Here is a 14,091-nt window from a genome sequence, read left to right as displayed (position 1 = left end):
AATATTGGTAATAGAAATTATGAAAACACAAAAGTTAAAGAAGCTCTTCGATACGCTTAGTTTTGAGCTTAAGGTTTTGAAACTTTTTTTCGCGTTAACAAAACTTAATTCACACTAATGAATCAAAAAACTAATATTTGAAATTTAATTTTTTATAATTTTTAAAAAAATTCTTTACGGCGAATAAACTCTAGGAAGACCAAAACTTTAGAGTAGTTACCAGATGCGAAATTTTATAGAAACAATGGCAACGTTGAGCTGCGGAATGTAGGCCTCCAGCTAGTTGTGGAAAATACATCACGAGGCATAAATGTGATCAAAACCTGCCTGTAAATTTCAGTTTTAAAGTAATTTTTAATAAAAATTGAATTGTATACTTTTTTTGTGGACACTTTTTCAGACGAGGCTTTTTATCAACTTTTTTTGTGACCTCAACTAGTGGAAATTGGGAATGGGCACAAAAACATTTTCTGCAATTTGGTATTTGCCACTTTTGGAGCTGTCAAAAAAGAAATAGGCTTCTCACTCTTTCAGCAAACCGGAAAAGATCGAGCTCAAAAACTTGGCAGTTGTGAGGTAAAATTTCGGAAAAGTTAAATTGCAATGAATTTTAAAAAATGAATACCTGAAATGTTTTTCTGTCACATAACAAAAGCTCGTCCCTTTACCAAATTATAGATTTTGCAATGTTCTACTCGGAATTTTGGATTGCCGAATGGTATTATCTGGTTTTTATTGACACTCGCGAAAATAGGTTCTAAAAATCCTGAAACATTTTCAACAAAGGAAAAGTTTTATGTTGCTACCCCTATCAAATTTTAAGAAATAACTTCCGTCATTTTTCTATTTTCCATCACAACGGCACGATTGCCGATTGCAAGGAATGATAACAGTTCAGATCGGTTCGTTTTTCTGTTTTCTTTTTTCTTCCCAGGCAACGGTCTTCTACGTCTCCCTTCAAGCCAACCCCGAAAACCAATCAGCCCCCAAATTGTCGAGCGTCTCCAATTTTCAGATGATCCCTCTTCAAGCATCTTCTTTTTTTTCCTGGAAAGCCTACTCCCACTCTCCTATCTCTAGTAGTTACTGTACACCGACGCTATCGGTTCCCAAGCGAAACTATAAAAGAAGGGGTCGAAAGTTGTGGAAACCATCACACTAACGGACATGGCCGACGAGAAGTCAATCAAGTACGCTGAGGCGGATTCCGTCAAAAAATTCGCCTTCTTCGGTAATTATTTTTTAAAAATCAATTTCTTTGTTTTCAAAAACTTTAATATATTATAAGATGTTTAATATCATTTTGCCAAAGATTATCATAACTCCTATTATTCAATTGTTCACACTTTCATTTTCTAGGTGTGGCTGTTTCCACCATTGCCACCTTGACGGCTATCATTGCCGTGCCAATGCTCTGTCTGCACATGCAAAATGTGCAATCTGGCCTCCAAGAGGAGCTTGTCTTCTGTAAATCAAAGAATGCTGATCTTAAATCCGAATTCTTCAAGCTCGACAAGGTCCGATCTAACGCTGTTTCTGATCGTCAAAAGCGTCAGTCTGAGTACCAATGCTGTTCTTGCGGAATTGGAGCCGCCGGAGCCCCAGGATCTCCAGGAGAGGACGGAGCTCCAGGAGATGATGGAAAGCCAGGAAATGATGGAGAGCCAGGTCGCGATTCTACCGATAAGGACGAGAAGCCAACTGCCGCTGACTTCTGCTTCGATTGCCCAGTTGGACCAGCTGGACCAGCCGGAGGACCAGGACCAAAGGGACCACCAGGACCACCAGGAGGACACGGAGAACCAGGACCAGCTGGACGTGGAGGACCACGTGGCCCACCAGGACCAGGAGGACCACAAGGAGAGGCCGGAGAAGATGGAGGAGCCGGAAACCCAGGAACTCCAGGACAAGTTCGTTCTCTTCCATCCCCACCAGGAGAGCCAGGACAACCAGGAGAGCCAGGAGGTCCAGGAGAGCCAGGAGCCGATGGACGACCAGGACACCCAGGAAGAGCCGGACCTCCAGGACCACCAGGAGACAATGGACCAAACGGAGAGCCAGGAAAGGACGGGGAGGATGGAGCTCCAGGAGCCGCAGGAAACGCCGGAGCCAAGGGATCTTGCGATCACTGCCCACCACCAAGAACTGCTCCAGGATATTAGATTGTCTTTCTATGTTTTTAAATTCTTCTTTTCTTTCTGGTCGTTTATGTTTTTCACTCAAAATGAAGAACTTTCGAGTATATTAGTTGATTCGAATTATCATATAAGTGTGTTTTCAAAAAAGTTTAGTTCAACAACAGGAAGTTTCTTTCAGAAGCGATTTCAAACTTGATAAGAAGATACGGTAATAGTTCTAATGACCATTGAAATAGTTGTAGGAAACCATTTATGTCTGGTGAATGTGTTGCCATAGATACTACTACGTTTCATGTAATTTTCGATGAAGATGTCAGACTGGTCACAAATCCTTTTGATCTATAGGAAATGCGCTCAACCGAAAAATGATAAAAACCAAGTCATGTCGCTTTGATTCGAGATTCTTCTATAAATCTGAAGCGGTTTCCAAGAAGCAATTTAAGTCAAAAATAAATTTAGAAATATTGAAAAATATTTGATTAATTTAAAAATAATATTCCTAACTAATAAAATGTGCAAAAAAACATCTGAAAACTGGCTGAAAGTTGTCGAAATTTTGAGGGCCGTGTTTGAGGATTTTTCCAACGTTTTAAACATATTTTCCAATAAGTTGGATTGTTAAACTGAAAATTGACAATGTTCCTGGATATCCTGAAAAATGACTACAAGTTATGCTAACCATCTTTCAGATTTCAGGGGTTTTTCTTAAACTGTTATTTCTAATTCCAATTCAAAAGTTCAAAAAGAAGGGTGGTATAGTACAAGGCGTTCCATCTGCATTCCTCAAAAACCGAGACGTTCAACGATCATAGTGTAATACAGAAGAAGTCACGAAAAAAAGAGAGGGAAACCAACGAAAAAAAACTAAAACTTGGTCGCGATTTTCGATTTTTTCCTCTTTCTCCTATGTTCGTTTTTACCCTCATTGACGCCACAGAAAAAAACATCTGTGTTTGGGAATTTTAATTAAATTAATCAAATCTTCGAGAATAAGGTGAGACACAAAAGTGATTGAAATGAGGAGTGGAGATTTGTGGATTTGGATGCAATCACTATCACCTTCTTAATCCAAACAATTTTGTTCGGAACAAAAGATGGAGGAAGCAACAGGGGAAGGTGAATGTGTAAGGGATTAGTTCCTTCTTGGAAAGAAGGTGGTCAGAGAAAAATCTAAAATGCGGTAGGCAGATACATAAGCAGGCAGACAAAGGCAGTTTACTTACATGAAAAATCGACATAAGAAGTTTTGAATTCGATCTCATAACTGTCAAATAACAGTAGATACCCATTACAATTTGGGGGCTTCAAGACCAAACTAGAGTTCACTAGGACTCTAGAAATTCAGATTTTACTGCAAAATAACTATTGATATTGTGCTTACAAAGTAATAAATTTTATTTAAATACATAAACATTTTAAGCTTATTAAGTTTATAAAAAAAAGCGTAGATCTACAATATGCGAGCATCAATCGTAGAAACTACGGTTCGGATCAAAATCTAAAAATAGCGGTAGGCCTAGGCACAGCTGCTTAGACATACCTGCCTTCTATGTGTCAAAATGACAAGTAAATTCAGTTAGATAAACTTGCTATTAAATTTCGAATTTCAAATTTCACGAAATTGTTACAGTGAGATATAAGCTGTCAACAAGGAACATCATGGTGCAATGTTTATAGTGGAATCCCTATTGCATTACAAAATCAGTTAAAACCGTTCAGGATCGTCTATCACCTCATCCATCCAATCAACTTCATTATTCCTTCCATATCAACCAACTGATCATTTCATATATCTCAAAACGGATGCCATCTGCCTTCTTTTTCTTCCCTGATTTTTCCCTTTTTTCTTCAGCTTTTTTGCTTCTATGTTCCCTGCGTAAAAACTGGCAACGGTACGGGGTGGGGCGAGAAAAAAGCGGTTATCCATCGGAGATGGTTGCCTGGGGGTGAGGAGTCGGGCGAGTCGATACGATTGAGGTGGGAGGGGCTTAGGAGTATATAAAGCAATGATGGAGAAGCTGAATCTCATCGAATCACTCACTCAGATTTACAATTCATAAAACTTTTCGTGGATCATATCAATCAGCATCAAATTTATTTTTTATCACTTTTAAATATCTTTTGTTGTAATTTATTTGATAATTTAATAATTTATCTTTATTTTTGTTCACTTAAAAATTTCAAATCTCAAGTTCCTCTTCAAATTTTGAATGTCTTTAATTCCAGATGGAGGAGAAGCAGAAACTTGTCGAAGTCGAGACCGTGAAGAAATTCGCGTTCTTCGGAATCGCAGTCTCCACTGTTGCCACTTTGACAGCTATCGTTGCAGTCCCAATGCTTTGCATGTACATGCAAAACGTTCAATCCGGACTTCAAGATGAGATCAATTTCTGCCGTACTCGTTCCGACTCTCTTCGTGGAGAATACACCAAGCTCGATCAATTCCGTAAAACTGAGAGCCGTGAGAAGCGTCAAACCTACCAATGCTGCTCTTGTGGAATCGGACCAGCTGGATCCGTTGGAAACCCAGGACAAGACGGAGCCCCAGGAAATGACGGAAGACCAGGAGCCCCAGGAGCTCCAGGACCAGATGCTCCAAATGATCATGTTCAACCAACCCCCGCCGATTTCTGCTTCGAGTGCCCACCAGGACCAGCCGGAAACGCCGGAAACCCAGGACCAAAGGGACCACCAGGACAGCCAGGAGCACCAGGAGAGCAAGGACCAAATGGACGCCCAGGAACCCCAGGAGCCCCAGGACCACAAGGACCACCAGGAACCCCAGGACAAGACGGAACTCCAGGACAACCAGGAGCCCCAGGACAAGTCCGCACCGTCCCAGCCCCACCAGGGAACCCAGGACAGCCAGGAGAGCCAGGAGCCCAAGGACCACCAGGACCAGACGGACACCCAGGAAGCGCTGGACCACAAGGACCACCAGGACCACAAGGAGATGCTGGACAAGACGGAGCTCCAGGAAACCCAGGAGCCCCAGGAGAGACCGGAGAGCCAGGAAAGGACGGATCCAAGGGATCTTGCGATCACTGCCCACCACCAAGAACTGCTCCAGGATATTAAGCGCAACTTCTCCAAAAGTTTGCTTCTTATTTTGGTAAGCTACTGCATTGTCTTAAAATGTTTTAAGTGTCTCATTTTCAGGGTACGAGTATCAATGACATCTATCACTTCATTCTTCCTCTTCTTGTCATCCGACAAACCATCTCAGACACCTCGCATAACCTCCCTAATTTATTTTGAATTCTTCTTCTTCCCTTTTTTGTCAAAATCTTATTTTTGTTCTGACCGACCGTTTGTCCGTACAGGGTATACGTGAGCTTAACAGTGTAAATAAACGATTGATTATTATCATATCAATTAACATCTACAGAATATATAAATATCAGAGAATGTTGTTAGCGACCCGACGTGTTCCAAGTTTTCAGTTTTTGTCCCCCGAAAACAGGAGGCGACAGGTATTGCCCCGTTTGGACATGTTTGTTAGCCAGTTTTTGCAACAGTCATCAAGACATTTTTGTGCGCCGCGTTGTCATCACAGAGATAGAACTGGGTAAAGTTCGGGAGAATTGAAAACGAAAAGAATGTGAAAGCAAGTGGGAATGATGAGGGGATAGACTGATTTATGGGTTTAAACCATTTATGTATCTAATGGGGATGGAAAGGGGTTAAACATGATGTTTGTGATTTGGAATCTCAAAAGGTATCATATTTTCCGACAAGACAGCCATGAATAATTAATTTTTTAAAGGAATTCCTGGAATTGGTACTTTCCATAACATAAGTTGAGTAGACATGAAAACTAAAATTTCTTGGTTTCTGGTCTAGAACTAATGTTGAGAAGCTACACGGAAAAACAGGAAAAGCTCATAAAGTCGGTTCAATACACAAACATAGTTGAATTCCATTGTCCAAAAAAATCGAAAAAGTTTTAGTGTTTTATTGTACTCCTTGATAAATAATCTAAAGTATAAAATAAAAAAAATTATTTTTCAGAAAACTTTTATTCATTTGAGATTCAAAAATAAGTTCTCTTCATATCTTCTAAGGCATCTGCACATAGTTAGATGCTCCAGCAGTAGATTCATTCACAAACAATGGAATTTCACTTTTTCTCGAAGGGCTTGGAGGAGAGGTTGGTGGTCCGATAGCGCAGGTCTTGGTCTTGTTCATGGATGACACTTTGCTGATTGTAGTCATCTGAGTCTTGCAAGTAGATGCAGCTTTCGGAGTCATTGGTCTCGCATTCTTCTCAGCCGGTTTGTGATCCTTTTCGGCTGCTTTCGCATTCTTCTCAGCTGGTTTTACATCCTTTTCAGCAGCAGCTTGAGGCTGAAATAAAAGTGAGAGTTAAGAATTCACAAAATGTATTAATTTTACCTTTAGCTTATGCTGTTTGACCGGAAGAAGTGCAACTGGGTTCACTTCATCATCTCCTTCAAATTCGTCGGCTTTCTTGTCAATTTGTGTGGTAGTGATGTTGAACTTGACGTTTGCTGAAAACGATGAAGTTCAAGTTGTGGAGATTTTGAATTAAAGTGACTAGCGCGTCAAACGCGCTAGGCTTCGCAGTAAATTAAGTTGGTAAACTGGGGAAATTTTGGATCATTTTGAACCAAAATTGACTGAGCCATGGTCATTTAAAGATAATATTTTTTCTGGGTATTTTTTAAGTGTATTCGGGCCTGCGGCCCTCAACCTGATTTATTGGGCTTAGAGTAGGTTCAACGATTGTCCAACACTTCTATGTGTATTCGGGCCTGCGGGCCTCAATCCGGATTAACTGTTCTTTCCAAAAACAGACGTAGTTATAGAAACATACGTCTCATAGAAGGCCTCCGGCCTGCTCTGCTGGGAGTAGGGATACAAGTGGCTCAAAGTTTCTAAGAGTAAGAGAGCGGCTCTAATCCCTGATTTTTGGGTTTGAGGGAAATACAATAGCATCGCAGGCGTCCAGCCTGCCTAGTGAGGTTAAAATTGGACAAAATGTTCGAATAGTGTGGTCCAGGGGTGTGCGGCAAATCTCAAAATTTCGATTAACCATCACAATAACTCAATTTTGTGCTATTTTACTAAACTTTTGTAGACAAAAGCCAATAGGTTTCGTCAAAAGTGTAATGCCAAATTTTTGATGTGTGCGGCAAAGTTCAAAATTTGCCGAGCTCGGCAAATTCGGCAAATTTGCGGCACAACCCTGGTGCGATTCGAGAAAAAGTAAAAATCTCGAAAAATCTTTAAAATTAAATTCTCCTCACGTTATAAAAATAAGAAATGAAAATTATCGAATTCATTCCCAAAATAGAGAGAGAGAGAGAGAGTGGTAGAAAAGTTTTTCACGTTTAATCCATCTTTTTGATTTTGCAGAAATTGAATGATGGCCTACATTTTGGAAAGTGTGTCATTTTTTTTCAAAATAGTTTCAAAAAATTGGTAATTCGAAGTTCTCTCTTGTGCACAAATTGGAATCAAATGTCAGAAAAACTGCTCGTATGGGATTGAAAAATATAAAACTCTTCAGTACAAAGAAAATATTCAATTGTCGCGGTCTCCAGAAACCCGCGCAAATCAGTGTTCTACCCTTCCCAAAACCAATCCTCTCAATAATGACCATGGTGGGGCAACTATTTTTGAGTCATTCGCACTTAGTGAATGCAAAAGCGCCAGCTATGAGCCAAGTTATTAAAGCTCAAAGTTTGTACATTTTTGTCGGACACCCCATTACGACAACGTGCCCTTATTTTTTATTTCTGTCAAGAATGCAATTTCAGGATTTAATATAGGAAGAGGCAGATTCAAATGACCCCAAAAAAAATATAAATTCCTCACCTTCACTTTTGTCCGTCTTCTGCGTTTTTGCACACTCCGAGGTTGACTGTGAGGCCTCCGGAGCAACTGGAACCGGCTTTCGCTCGGATTGCTTCGGTGCCATCTTCTTCTTTGCCTGAAAGTGAATAAAACCAGTTAATTCAATAGAAAAGATTTAACTTACACAAGTGAGGAAGATATTTCCAATGATCACGAAGCAGAACAATTGAAGCGACATTTCTATAATCGCTAATCCAGAAATAGTCATTTTTTGGATATAGTGATACACAGATCGTCTATACAAATATGTAATAATTCGATTTTCTTTTTTATTTGAACAATTTTAACTTCGTTGCAAAGTTCACGGATTGAATATATTTGGAAATCGTTCTCTGATTTTACAATTTCCATAATAATTTGTTTTTTTAAATTATTTGCATTATTTACGTGATGTTCAACTGACCTTTATGAACTCTAAGATCGTGTGGTGTAGTATAAATAGAGGAGATTTGAACAAAAATTCAGTTTATCGTTTTGTCACAAGCGATTATCAACCAATCAAGAAAGAAGAGCCATGGCTGTCGATATGATTGTCGAGCCCAAATGGGTTGTCCAAAACTTTGGAAACATCCGAATCCTCGATGCTTCATGGACCTTCAAGCCGAAAGCCGATGTTGCCGAGTACAAGGCCAAGTACTACAACAAGTTCGGTGTTGGAATGAATGAGTTGAAGAATCCCGAGTACCTTGCCGAGCACATCAATGGAGCTGCACACTTCAACTTCGACATTGCCTACTACCCATCGGAGGACGAACGTTTCACTTTGTACACTCCAGAGGAATTCTCGTCGTATGTCAAGAGATTGGGTGTCTTCAATGGAGATCACTTGGTTATCTATGGACGTGGAAAAGATGGTGGTATGGCTGCTGCTTCTCGTGCATACTGGACATTCAGAGTTAGTTTCAAACAGTTTCAGAATACAATTTTAATCCTCGTTTTTTCAGTACTACGGTTATACAACTGTATCTGTGTTGAACGGTGGAATCGAAGCATTCAAACTTGCCCAAGGTGTCGTTCAATCTGGTGAGAGCATGATCTCATCTGGAAACTACGAAGTTAAGTCGGTGGACAACAACATTCTTGCCAAGATGACCGATATTCCATTTGGCAACTTGGCCAGCATCAAGTACTTGGATGCTCGTTCAAGGAAGAATTCATCGGAAAAGTTCCAATCGGATATCCAGATTCGAAGGCCGAGGGTATTCGTTGCAAGGATGCAATTCACTTCCCAATCGGAGAAGTTTGTGCTGCAAAGGGATTCAAGAAGAAGACTGATTGTGATCAAGGTTAGATTATATAATTTTAAACTATTCACTAATGACACTTTTTTTCAGCTTTTGCCGCCAAGGGAATCAAGGTCGGAGACACTGTCGTCATTAGCTGCGGAATCGGACTTTCGGCTTCTGCCATCTGCCTCGCCGCTGCTCGTTCTGGAATCGTTGCCAAGCTGTACAATGGAGGAGTCCACGAGTTGGCTTACAAGGCTCCACAACACCTCAACATGCGAGTCACTTTGTTACTACACGCGATTACTGTACTTAGATGTACATACATACATTTTACCTTTTTGTATGCAATTGTAATAAAGATTGAAAGAATTGTCTGACTGTTAAATTACATTTGCCTGCCTGCCTATGCCGAAAGGTGTTAATTTTTTCCTTCTCGTAAAATATGAAGTTCACACTTTAAACTGTAATTTTTACAGGTTTTAAAATATATTTTTGAACTGTCATATTTTTAAAAGTGAAAATTGATTAGCAATAAAATGTTTTATTCTACCAGTCGGAGAAACTTTTGTGGACAACTTGGTTCGATTTTTCCAAAAACAGTAGGCAGGCAAAAGACAGGGAGGTAGGCAGGCATTCGGGAAAATGAAAAGAAAATTGGTTGAATAGGACTAAACTTTGGGTGGCCGGGATCCAGTTTATTTTCGGATTTGTGTTTTTTGAAAAGCAGGTATGCAGGCAGTCACACAAGTAGGTAAAACCGTGGAAATGGTGCAGGTGTGATGTAGGGGAAGCTATGTGGAAATGAAGACATGAGGCAGGATCGTGTGTCAGCATGATTTAGACATGATGTAGTCACATAAGAGATAGCCGAGGAAATATTGGTATTCATTCGATTAGAAAACTATTAGGCAGATCATTTAGAGCATTTAGCAGTAGACATTTAGGCCTTCGCCGTAACGGCATGACTGAGTACTATAACAAAAAAAAGAACGAGCCATAAATAAATACTTTATTGAATAGTGTCAAATAGAATTGACACTTTTAAAAATAAGCCGGCTTGTCATTTTGTCGTTTCTTTTGGTTCATCTCTCAATTCGCAGAAGATTCCTCAAGTCCTCCCCACCATGGATGAATGTAGTGCACCATGTTTCCTCCAGCCTTCACGCTAAAGAAGATTGCAACTGCGATGAAGACGAGCAGCACCACCAATCCGACAACTGAAAAATATAATTGTATAATTGAAACCTTAGGTGTAGGTACAATGTTGCCTGCCTGAGTGCCTACAAGGAACTTTCCGTACACCTTCTAGGCAAGCTGATAGGCATTCTCGTGCCTGCAGACTTGGCCATCCAACTCACCGATTCCAGCACAAAAGATGGTTCCCTCGATTCGAAACAAGAAGTTCTGCGATTCGAACTTGTCGGCCTTTCTGACTTTCTTGGTCTTTGACTTTCCTTTCGACTTCTTTCCTTTTTTGCCCTTCTTATCCTTCTTCTTCTTCTCTTCCTTCTTGTCCAGTGCTCCGAGCAGATCCAGCATTGCTGATGAGCCTCCTTGAGGTTTAGCACCTTGTGTTGGGTCACCTGCATCCGTGAATGAGACGTTGTCATCAGCCATTTTCCTTTTATGCCCTTTGTTTCTCTGAAATACGGATAATTTTGAGAACTTCGACTGTGATCGTGGCGAGACTCGCTGAACGCGCACCTAATTGAGGCCTCTTAGTCTGAAGTAGTACTAAATTAGCACCAAAACAAGTCATAAAAAGAGTGGCACCTTCTCATCCACCGTATCTGCGAGTACTGTAGCTTAACTCCAAAAAGTTTAGCAAATATAGTTACGTATGGCTCTCCAAAAATCTCACGAAGCGTATAGCCTGCTAATTTTGAGCAAATGGCTAAAAGTTGAACATCAGAGCATGCCACAGATTGGAAGATCTTCGTTCAGCCTCCACTTGCCCGAGAGAAACATCTTCCCAACCATTTCGAGGATACTCACCTTTTAGAGCTCAATGAACAACCGGCGCCTTTTGAATACTTTGTTGTAAGCAATGAATTTTTGAATAAGGAAACACGTGAGAATAAATAATAAAGATTAAATTATTTATTTTAGAATGTCACTGGATTTATTAATTATTTTCAATTACTTATTTTTTCATCCTTTTTAATTTTAAAAGAAATTTCCAAATTTGAAAAGTTCATGTAGACGGCGTGAACTTTCCGTGGAATATTCTTATCTTTGTCCTAGATCTTTCCTTATATAACGGGGCAGAAAACCTCAGTCAATCAGTATTCTGAGCAAGTTTCTCTGAATAACCCCAAACGAAAGACAACGATGGCGGACAAGTCGGCTTACATGGGCGCTGGAGGCTATGGATCAGGCTACATGGGATCCAATGCCTCGTCGTCGGGATATGCCCGCGAAGACTATGCACAAGGAGGAAATGGTGGTGGACAACAACAGCAGAACCAGGGTTCCGGAGGAAACACCAACCCAGGTGGACAGGTCTTCAAGGCCCGCACTGACCAATCGTGCTACCTTGGACCATAAGATGATCGACACTAGAAGAGCCAGTAGCCAACAGAAATGCAACTTTCTTTGGCCTTTTGTGCCCAATAAATAGTTTTTCTTAGCTCGTTTTTTGTTGTTTTTTAATGTTAATTACTTTCTCAATTGTTTTCTCAACAGCAATAAGTTCTCCTCTGTTGTTGGTAGGTGCTCCGTACACCGGCCCAAATTCGTTGTCCTCACCTAGTCTTCTCCCTAGTAAAATTCGGGATTGATAACTGAAATGTTTTTGTTAAAACTATAATTTATATATAAATAAATAAATATATATATAAATAAATAAAGAATTTTAATTCAATAAGCACCTTCTTCTTCTTTCTTCAGTTTCTTAGCTTTCTGTCAATTTTGTTCCTTTGTAAGTCCGCTTTCTTGTGGCTGATGGATGGTTTTGATACTGCAGGAGTAACCGGCTTGAAAGATCATGCTTATTATACAGCCAATAACAAGGTAGCCGGTCTCGACACGACAAATTTATCAATAAATGCAAACGGGTCTGCGCCTTTGAGGAGTACTGTAGTTCCAAACTTCTCGTTGTTGCAGGATTTTATCTGATGTTCCATAAATTTTCAAACAATTTTATTTCATAAAAATTATTTTATTTCATAATGTCCCGAGAAATTGATTTTTAATTAATTGCGAGGTTTTGAACAATTTCGCGATTCCTGCCTCAAAAATACGATACCTGGTCTCGAAGCGATTGTTTTTCTCAAGTGCGCTTTTAAGAAGTACTGTAGTTCCCAACTCCTCGTTGTTGTAGGATTTTATTTATGTTCCATAAACTTTCACCCGTTTCTTTGAAAAATATATTTACAAAAACAATAAATTTTTAAGAAACTGGCGAAAAACCAGGAAAAATCGAAATAATTCCGTAACTACAGTACTCCACAAAGGCGCACGTTTTTTCGGAATTAATGAAATCTGTCGATGCGAGACCTGGTACTTTTCTTTTGGAGAACTCATATCAAACTTCTAGATAATCGGTAATATCTTTATTTCAATTGTTTCAATGATATTCACAGCGACACGCATAATCTGAATGGGTTTTGGAATAAGGCTTCGAGGGAAAAGGGGGAGGAAGAGTGATGAATTCAGTATCTGAACTGACTTCGTTGCATAAAATACTAAACATAAAACGGTAACACAAAAACACACTCGTGACCAGTACAGTTCACTAATTTTACAATTTTTGATTATGGTATGGAACAGTTAATATGTCTACTTGGTAGGAAGGGGGAAATAATAATACTACAGCGGATAAAATATAAATTGAAATTTCTTCTTAAGCGAGTCGATTACAGTGAGTGCATCGATTTTGAACGGTACACGGGACACAGCACAAGAAGATCAATCCAAATGGGAATGTGAAGATTGTGAGCATAATCAGACATAGAAGACAGCACATATCAGTTTGACGAGTGATCACTCCAACGGTCTGAAAGTTTTTTAATTGATTGATTGAATAAAGATTTAATCAAAGCTTACACAACGACGGCATGGTGCTCCAGGTTGAACATGAACTATGACATTACTTCCAGCAGGATTTTGAATACGAACTGCTCGAACGATCTGCTCAATTGCGGCCGGTTGTGGGAGACGCGTTTGTGCTGAAAATGTTTAATATAAAAAACGGATTACTTATTTGTTATTGTTTGAAATTAAAAGTTATTTGTTGCTTTCCGAGCTTCAAAGATTTATTAAAACTTACTAATCTGTGGTGGCTGGTAGTAGATCGGCGGTTGCCCTCCATTGTGATATTTAGGATCAGTCGATCCACCGTACGTCGGTGCAGCTGGATATGACATGGCAGCCTGATAGGATGGTGGTGGCATATCGTAGGAACTCATAGTAGGAGCTGGTCCAGCAGAAGCATGCGGTGGTGGTGGTCCTGCTGGAACTGGAGCGCTGACATGAACTTCTGAAGAGTTTTGAATGTCTGTGCTGGGATAGACAAATCCAGCCGGTGGAGGTGGACGAGACGGCGATGTTGGCTGTTGCTCGGGAGCTGATGGAGCCGATGGCTGAGCTGATGAGCTTGACATTCCTTCGTCAGTTGGAGGCTGAAATTTTATTTTGAATTATTTTTAATGTATAGAACTCGAGAAAATATAATTCAAGTTCAAATGGCTTTTTAATCAAAAAAAAAACTCACACTGTCTGGAAGAGGCTGCTTAACTGGATCCTGATGACCGGTCATTTCTAGAAATCTGAAAACGTGAGCGTTTGAGTGAAAATCTCGAGAATAATTTTACAAATGAAAAATGAATGCAACGATTGGAAAA

The 14,091-nt window shown here is 39.9% G+C and overlaps 7 protein-coding genes across 7 annotated transcripts; 4 read left to right on the top strand and 3 right to left on the bottom strand.

Annotated features, from left to right (window-relative positions):
- The first annotated feature begins 1,147 nt into the window (after positions 1-1,147).
- On the top strand, positions 1,148-2,269 carry col-20 (Nematode cuticle collagen N-terminal domain-containing protein). The gene is made up of 2 exons (NM_062478.10): positions 1,148-1,231; positions 1,360-2,269. Exons 1-2 carry the CDS (start codon positions 1,168-1,170, stop codon positions 2,160-2,162), a joined length of 867 nt encoding a protein of 288 aa, NP_494879.2. The 5' UTR covers positions 1,148-1,167; the 3' UTR covers positions 2,163-2,269.
- Positions 2,270-4,364: 2,095 nt separating this feature from the next.
- col-17 (COLlagen) lies at positions 4,365-5,216 on the top strand (the record flags this gene model as incomplete). Its single annotated transcript, NM_062477.9, has 1 exon — positions 4,365-5,216. One exon carries the CDS (start codon positions 4,365-4,367, stop codon positions 5,214-5,216), a length of 852 nt encoding a protein of 283 aa, NP_494878.3.
- A 922-nt stretch (positions 5,217-6,138) lies between these two features.
- On the bottom strand, positions 6,139-8,258 carry F11G11.14 (DUF4408 domain-containing protein). The gene is made up of 4 exons (NM_001026905.4): positions 8,143-8,258; positions 7,980-8,094; positions 6,534-6,649; positions 6,139-6,485 (listed from the first exon to the last, which is right to left on the bottom strand). Exons 1-4 carry the CDS (start codon positions 8,224-8,226, stop codon positions 6,198-6,200), a joined length of 603 nt encoding a protein of 200 aa, NP_001022076.1. The 5' UTR covers positions 8,227-8,258; the 3' UTR covers positions 6,139-6,197.
- Positions 8,259-8,481: 223 nt separating this feature from the next.
- mpst-4 (Putative thiosulfate sulfurtransferase mpst-4) lies at positions 8,482-9,621 on the top strand. Its single transcript, NM_001322727.2, has 3 exons — positions 8,482-8,913; positions 8,963-9,304; positions 9,353-9,621. Exons 1-3 carry the CDS (start codon positions 8,533-8,535, stop codon positions 9,599-9,601), a joined length of 972 nt encoding a protein of 323 aa, NP_001309500.1. The 5' UTR covers positions 8,482-8,532; the 3' UTR covers positions 9,602-9,621.
- A 621-nt stretch (positions 9,622-10,242) lies between these two features.
- F11G11.4 (uncharacterized protein) lies at positions 10,243-11,345 on the bottom strand. The gene is made up of 3 exons (NM_062475.2): positions 11,243-11,345; positions 10,606-10,888; positions 10,243-10,464 (listed from the first exon to the last, which is right to left on the bottom strand). Exons 2-3 carry the CDS (start codon positions 10,862-10,864, stop codon positions 10,337-10,339), a joined length of 387 nt encoding a protein of 128 aa, NP_494876.1. The 5' UTR covers positions 10,865-10,888; positions 11,243-11,345; the 3' UTR covers positions 10,243-10,336.
- Positions 11,346-11,578: 233 nt separating this feature from the next.
- On the top strand, positions 11,579-11,794 carry nspd-5 (Nematode Specific Peptide family, group D; the record flags this gene model as incomplete). Its single annotated transcript, NM_062474.6, has 1 exon — positions 11,579-11,794. The coding sequence occupies one exon, from the start codon at positions 11,579-11,581 to the stop codon at positions 11,792-11,794; it is 216 nt and encodes a 71-aa protein (NP_494875.1).
- Positions 11,795-12,786: 992 nt separating this feature from the next.
- Positions 12,787-14,016, bottom strand: F11G11.5 (Membrane protein BRI3). Its single transcript, NM_001381402.1, has 4 exons — positions 13,962-14,016; positions 13,518-13,869; positions 13,295-13,416; positions 12,787-13,244 (listed from the first exon to the last, which is right to left on the bottom strand). Exons 1-4 carry the CDS (start codon positions 14,004-14,006, stop codon positions 13,092-13,094), a joined length of 672 nt encoding a protein of 223 aa, NP_001367752.1. The 5' UTR covers positions 14,007-14,016; the 3' UTR covers positions 12,787-13,091.
- Between the last annotated feature and the right edge of the window lie 75 nt (positions 14,017-14,091).

Source organism: Caenorhabditis elegans, chromosome II (assembly GCF_000002985.6).
Source record: "Caenorhabditis elegans chromosome II".
NCBI lineage: Eukaryota > Metazoa > Nematoda > Chromadorea > Rhabditida > Rhabditidae > Caenorhabditis > Caenorhabditis elegans.
Note: the sequence above shows the minus strand (reverse complement) of the source record. Positions and strands in the feature narration are given on the sequence as shown.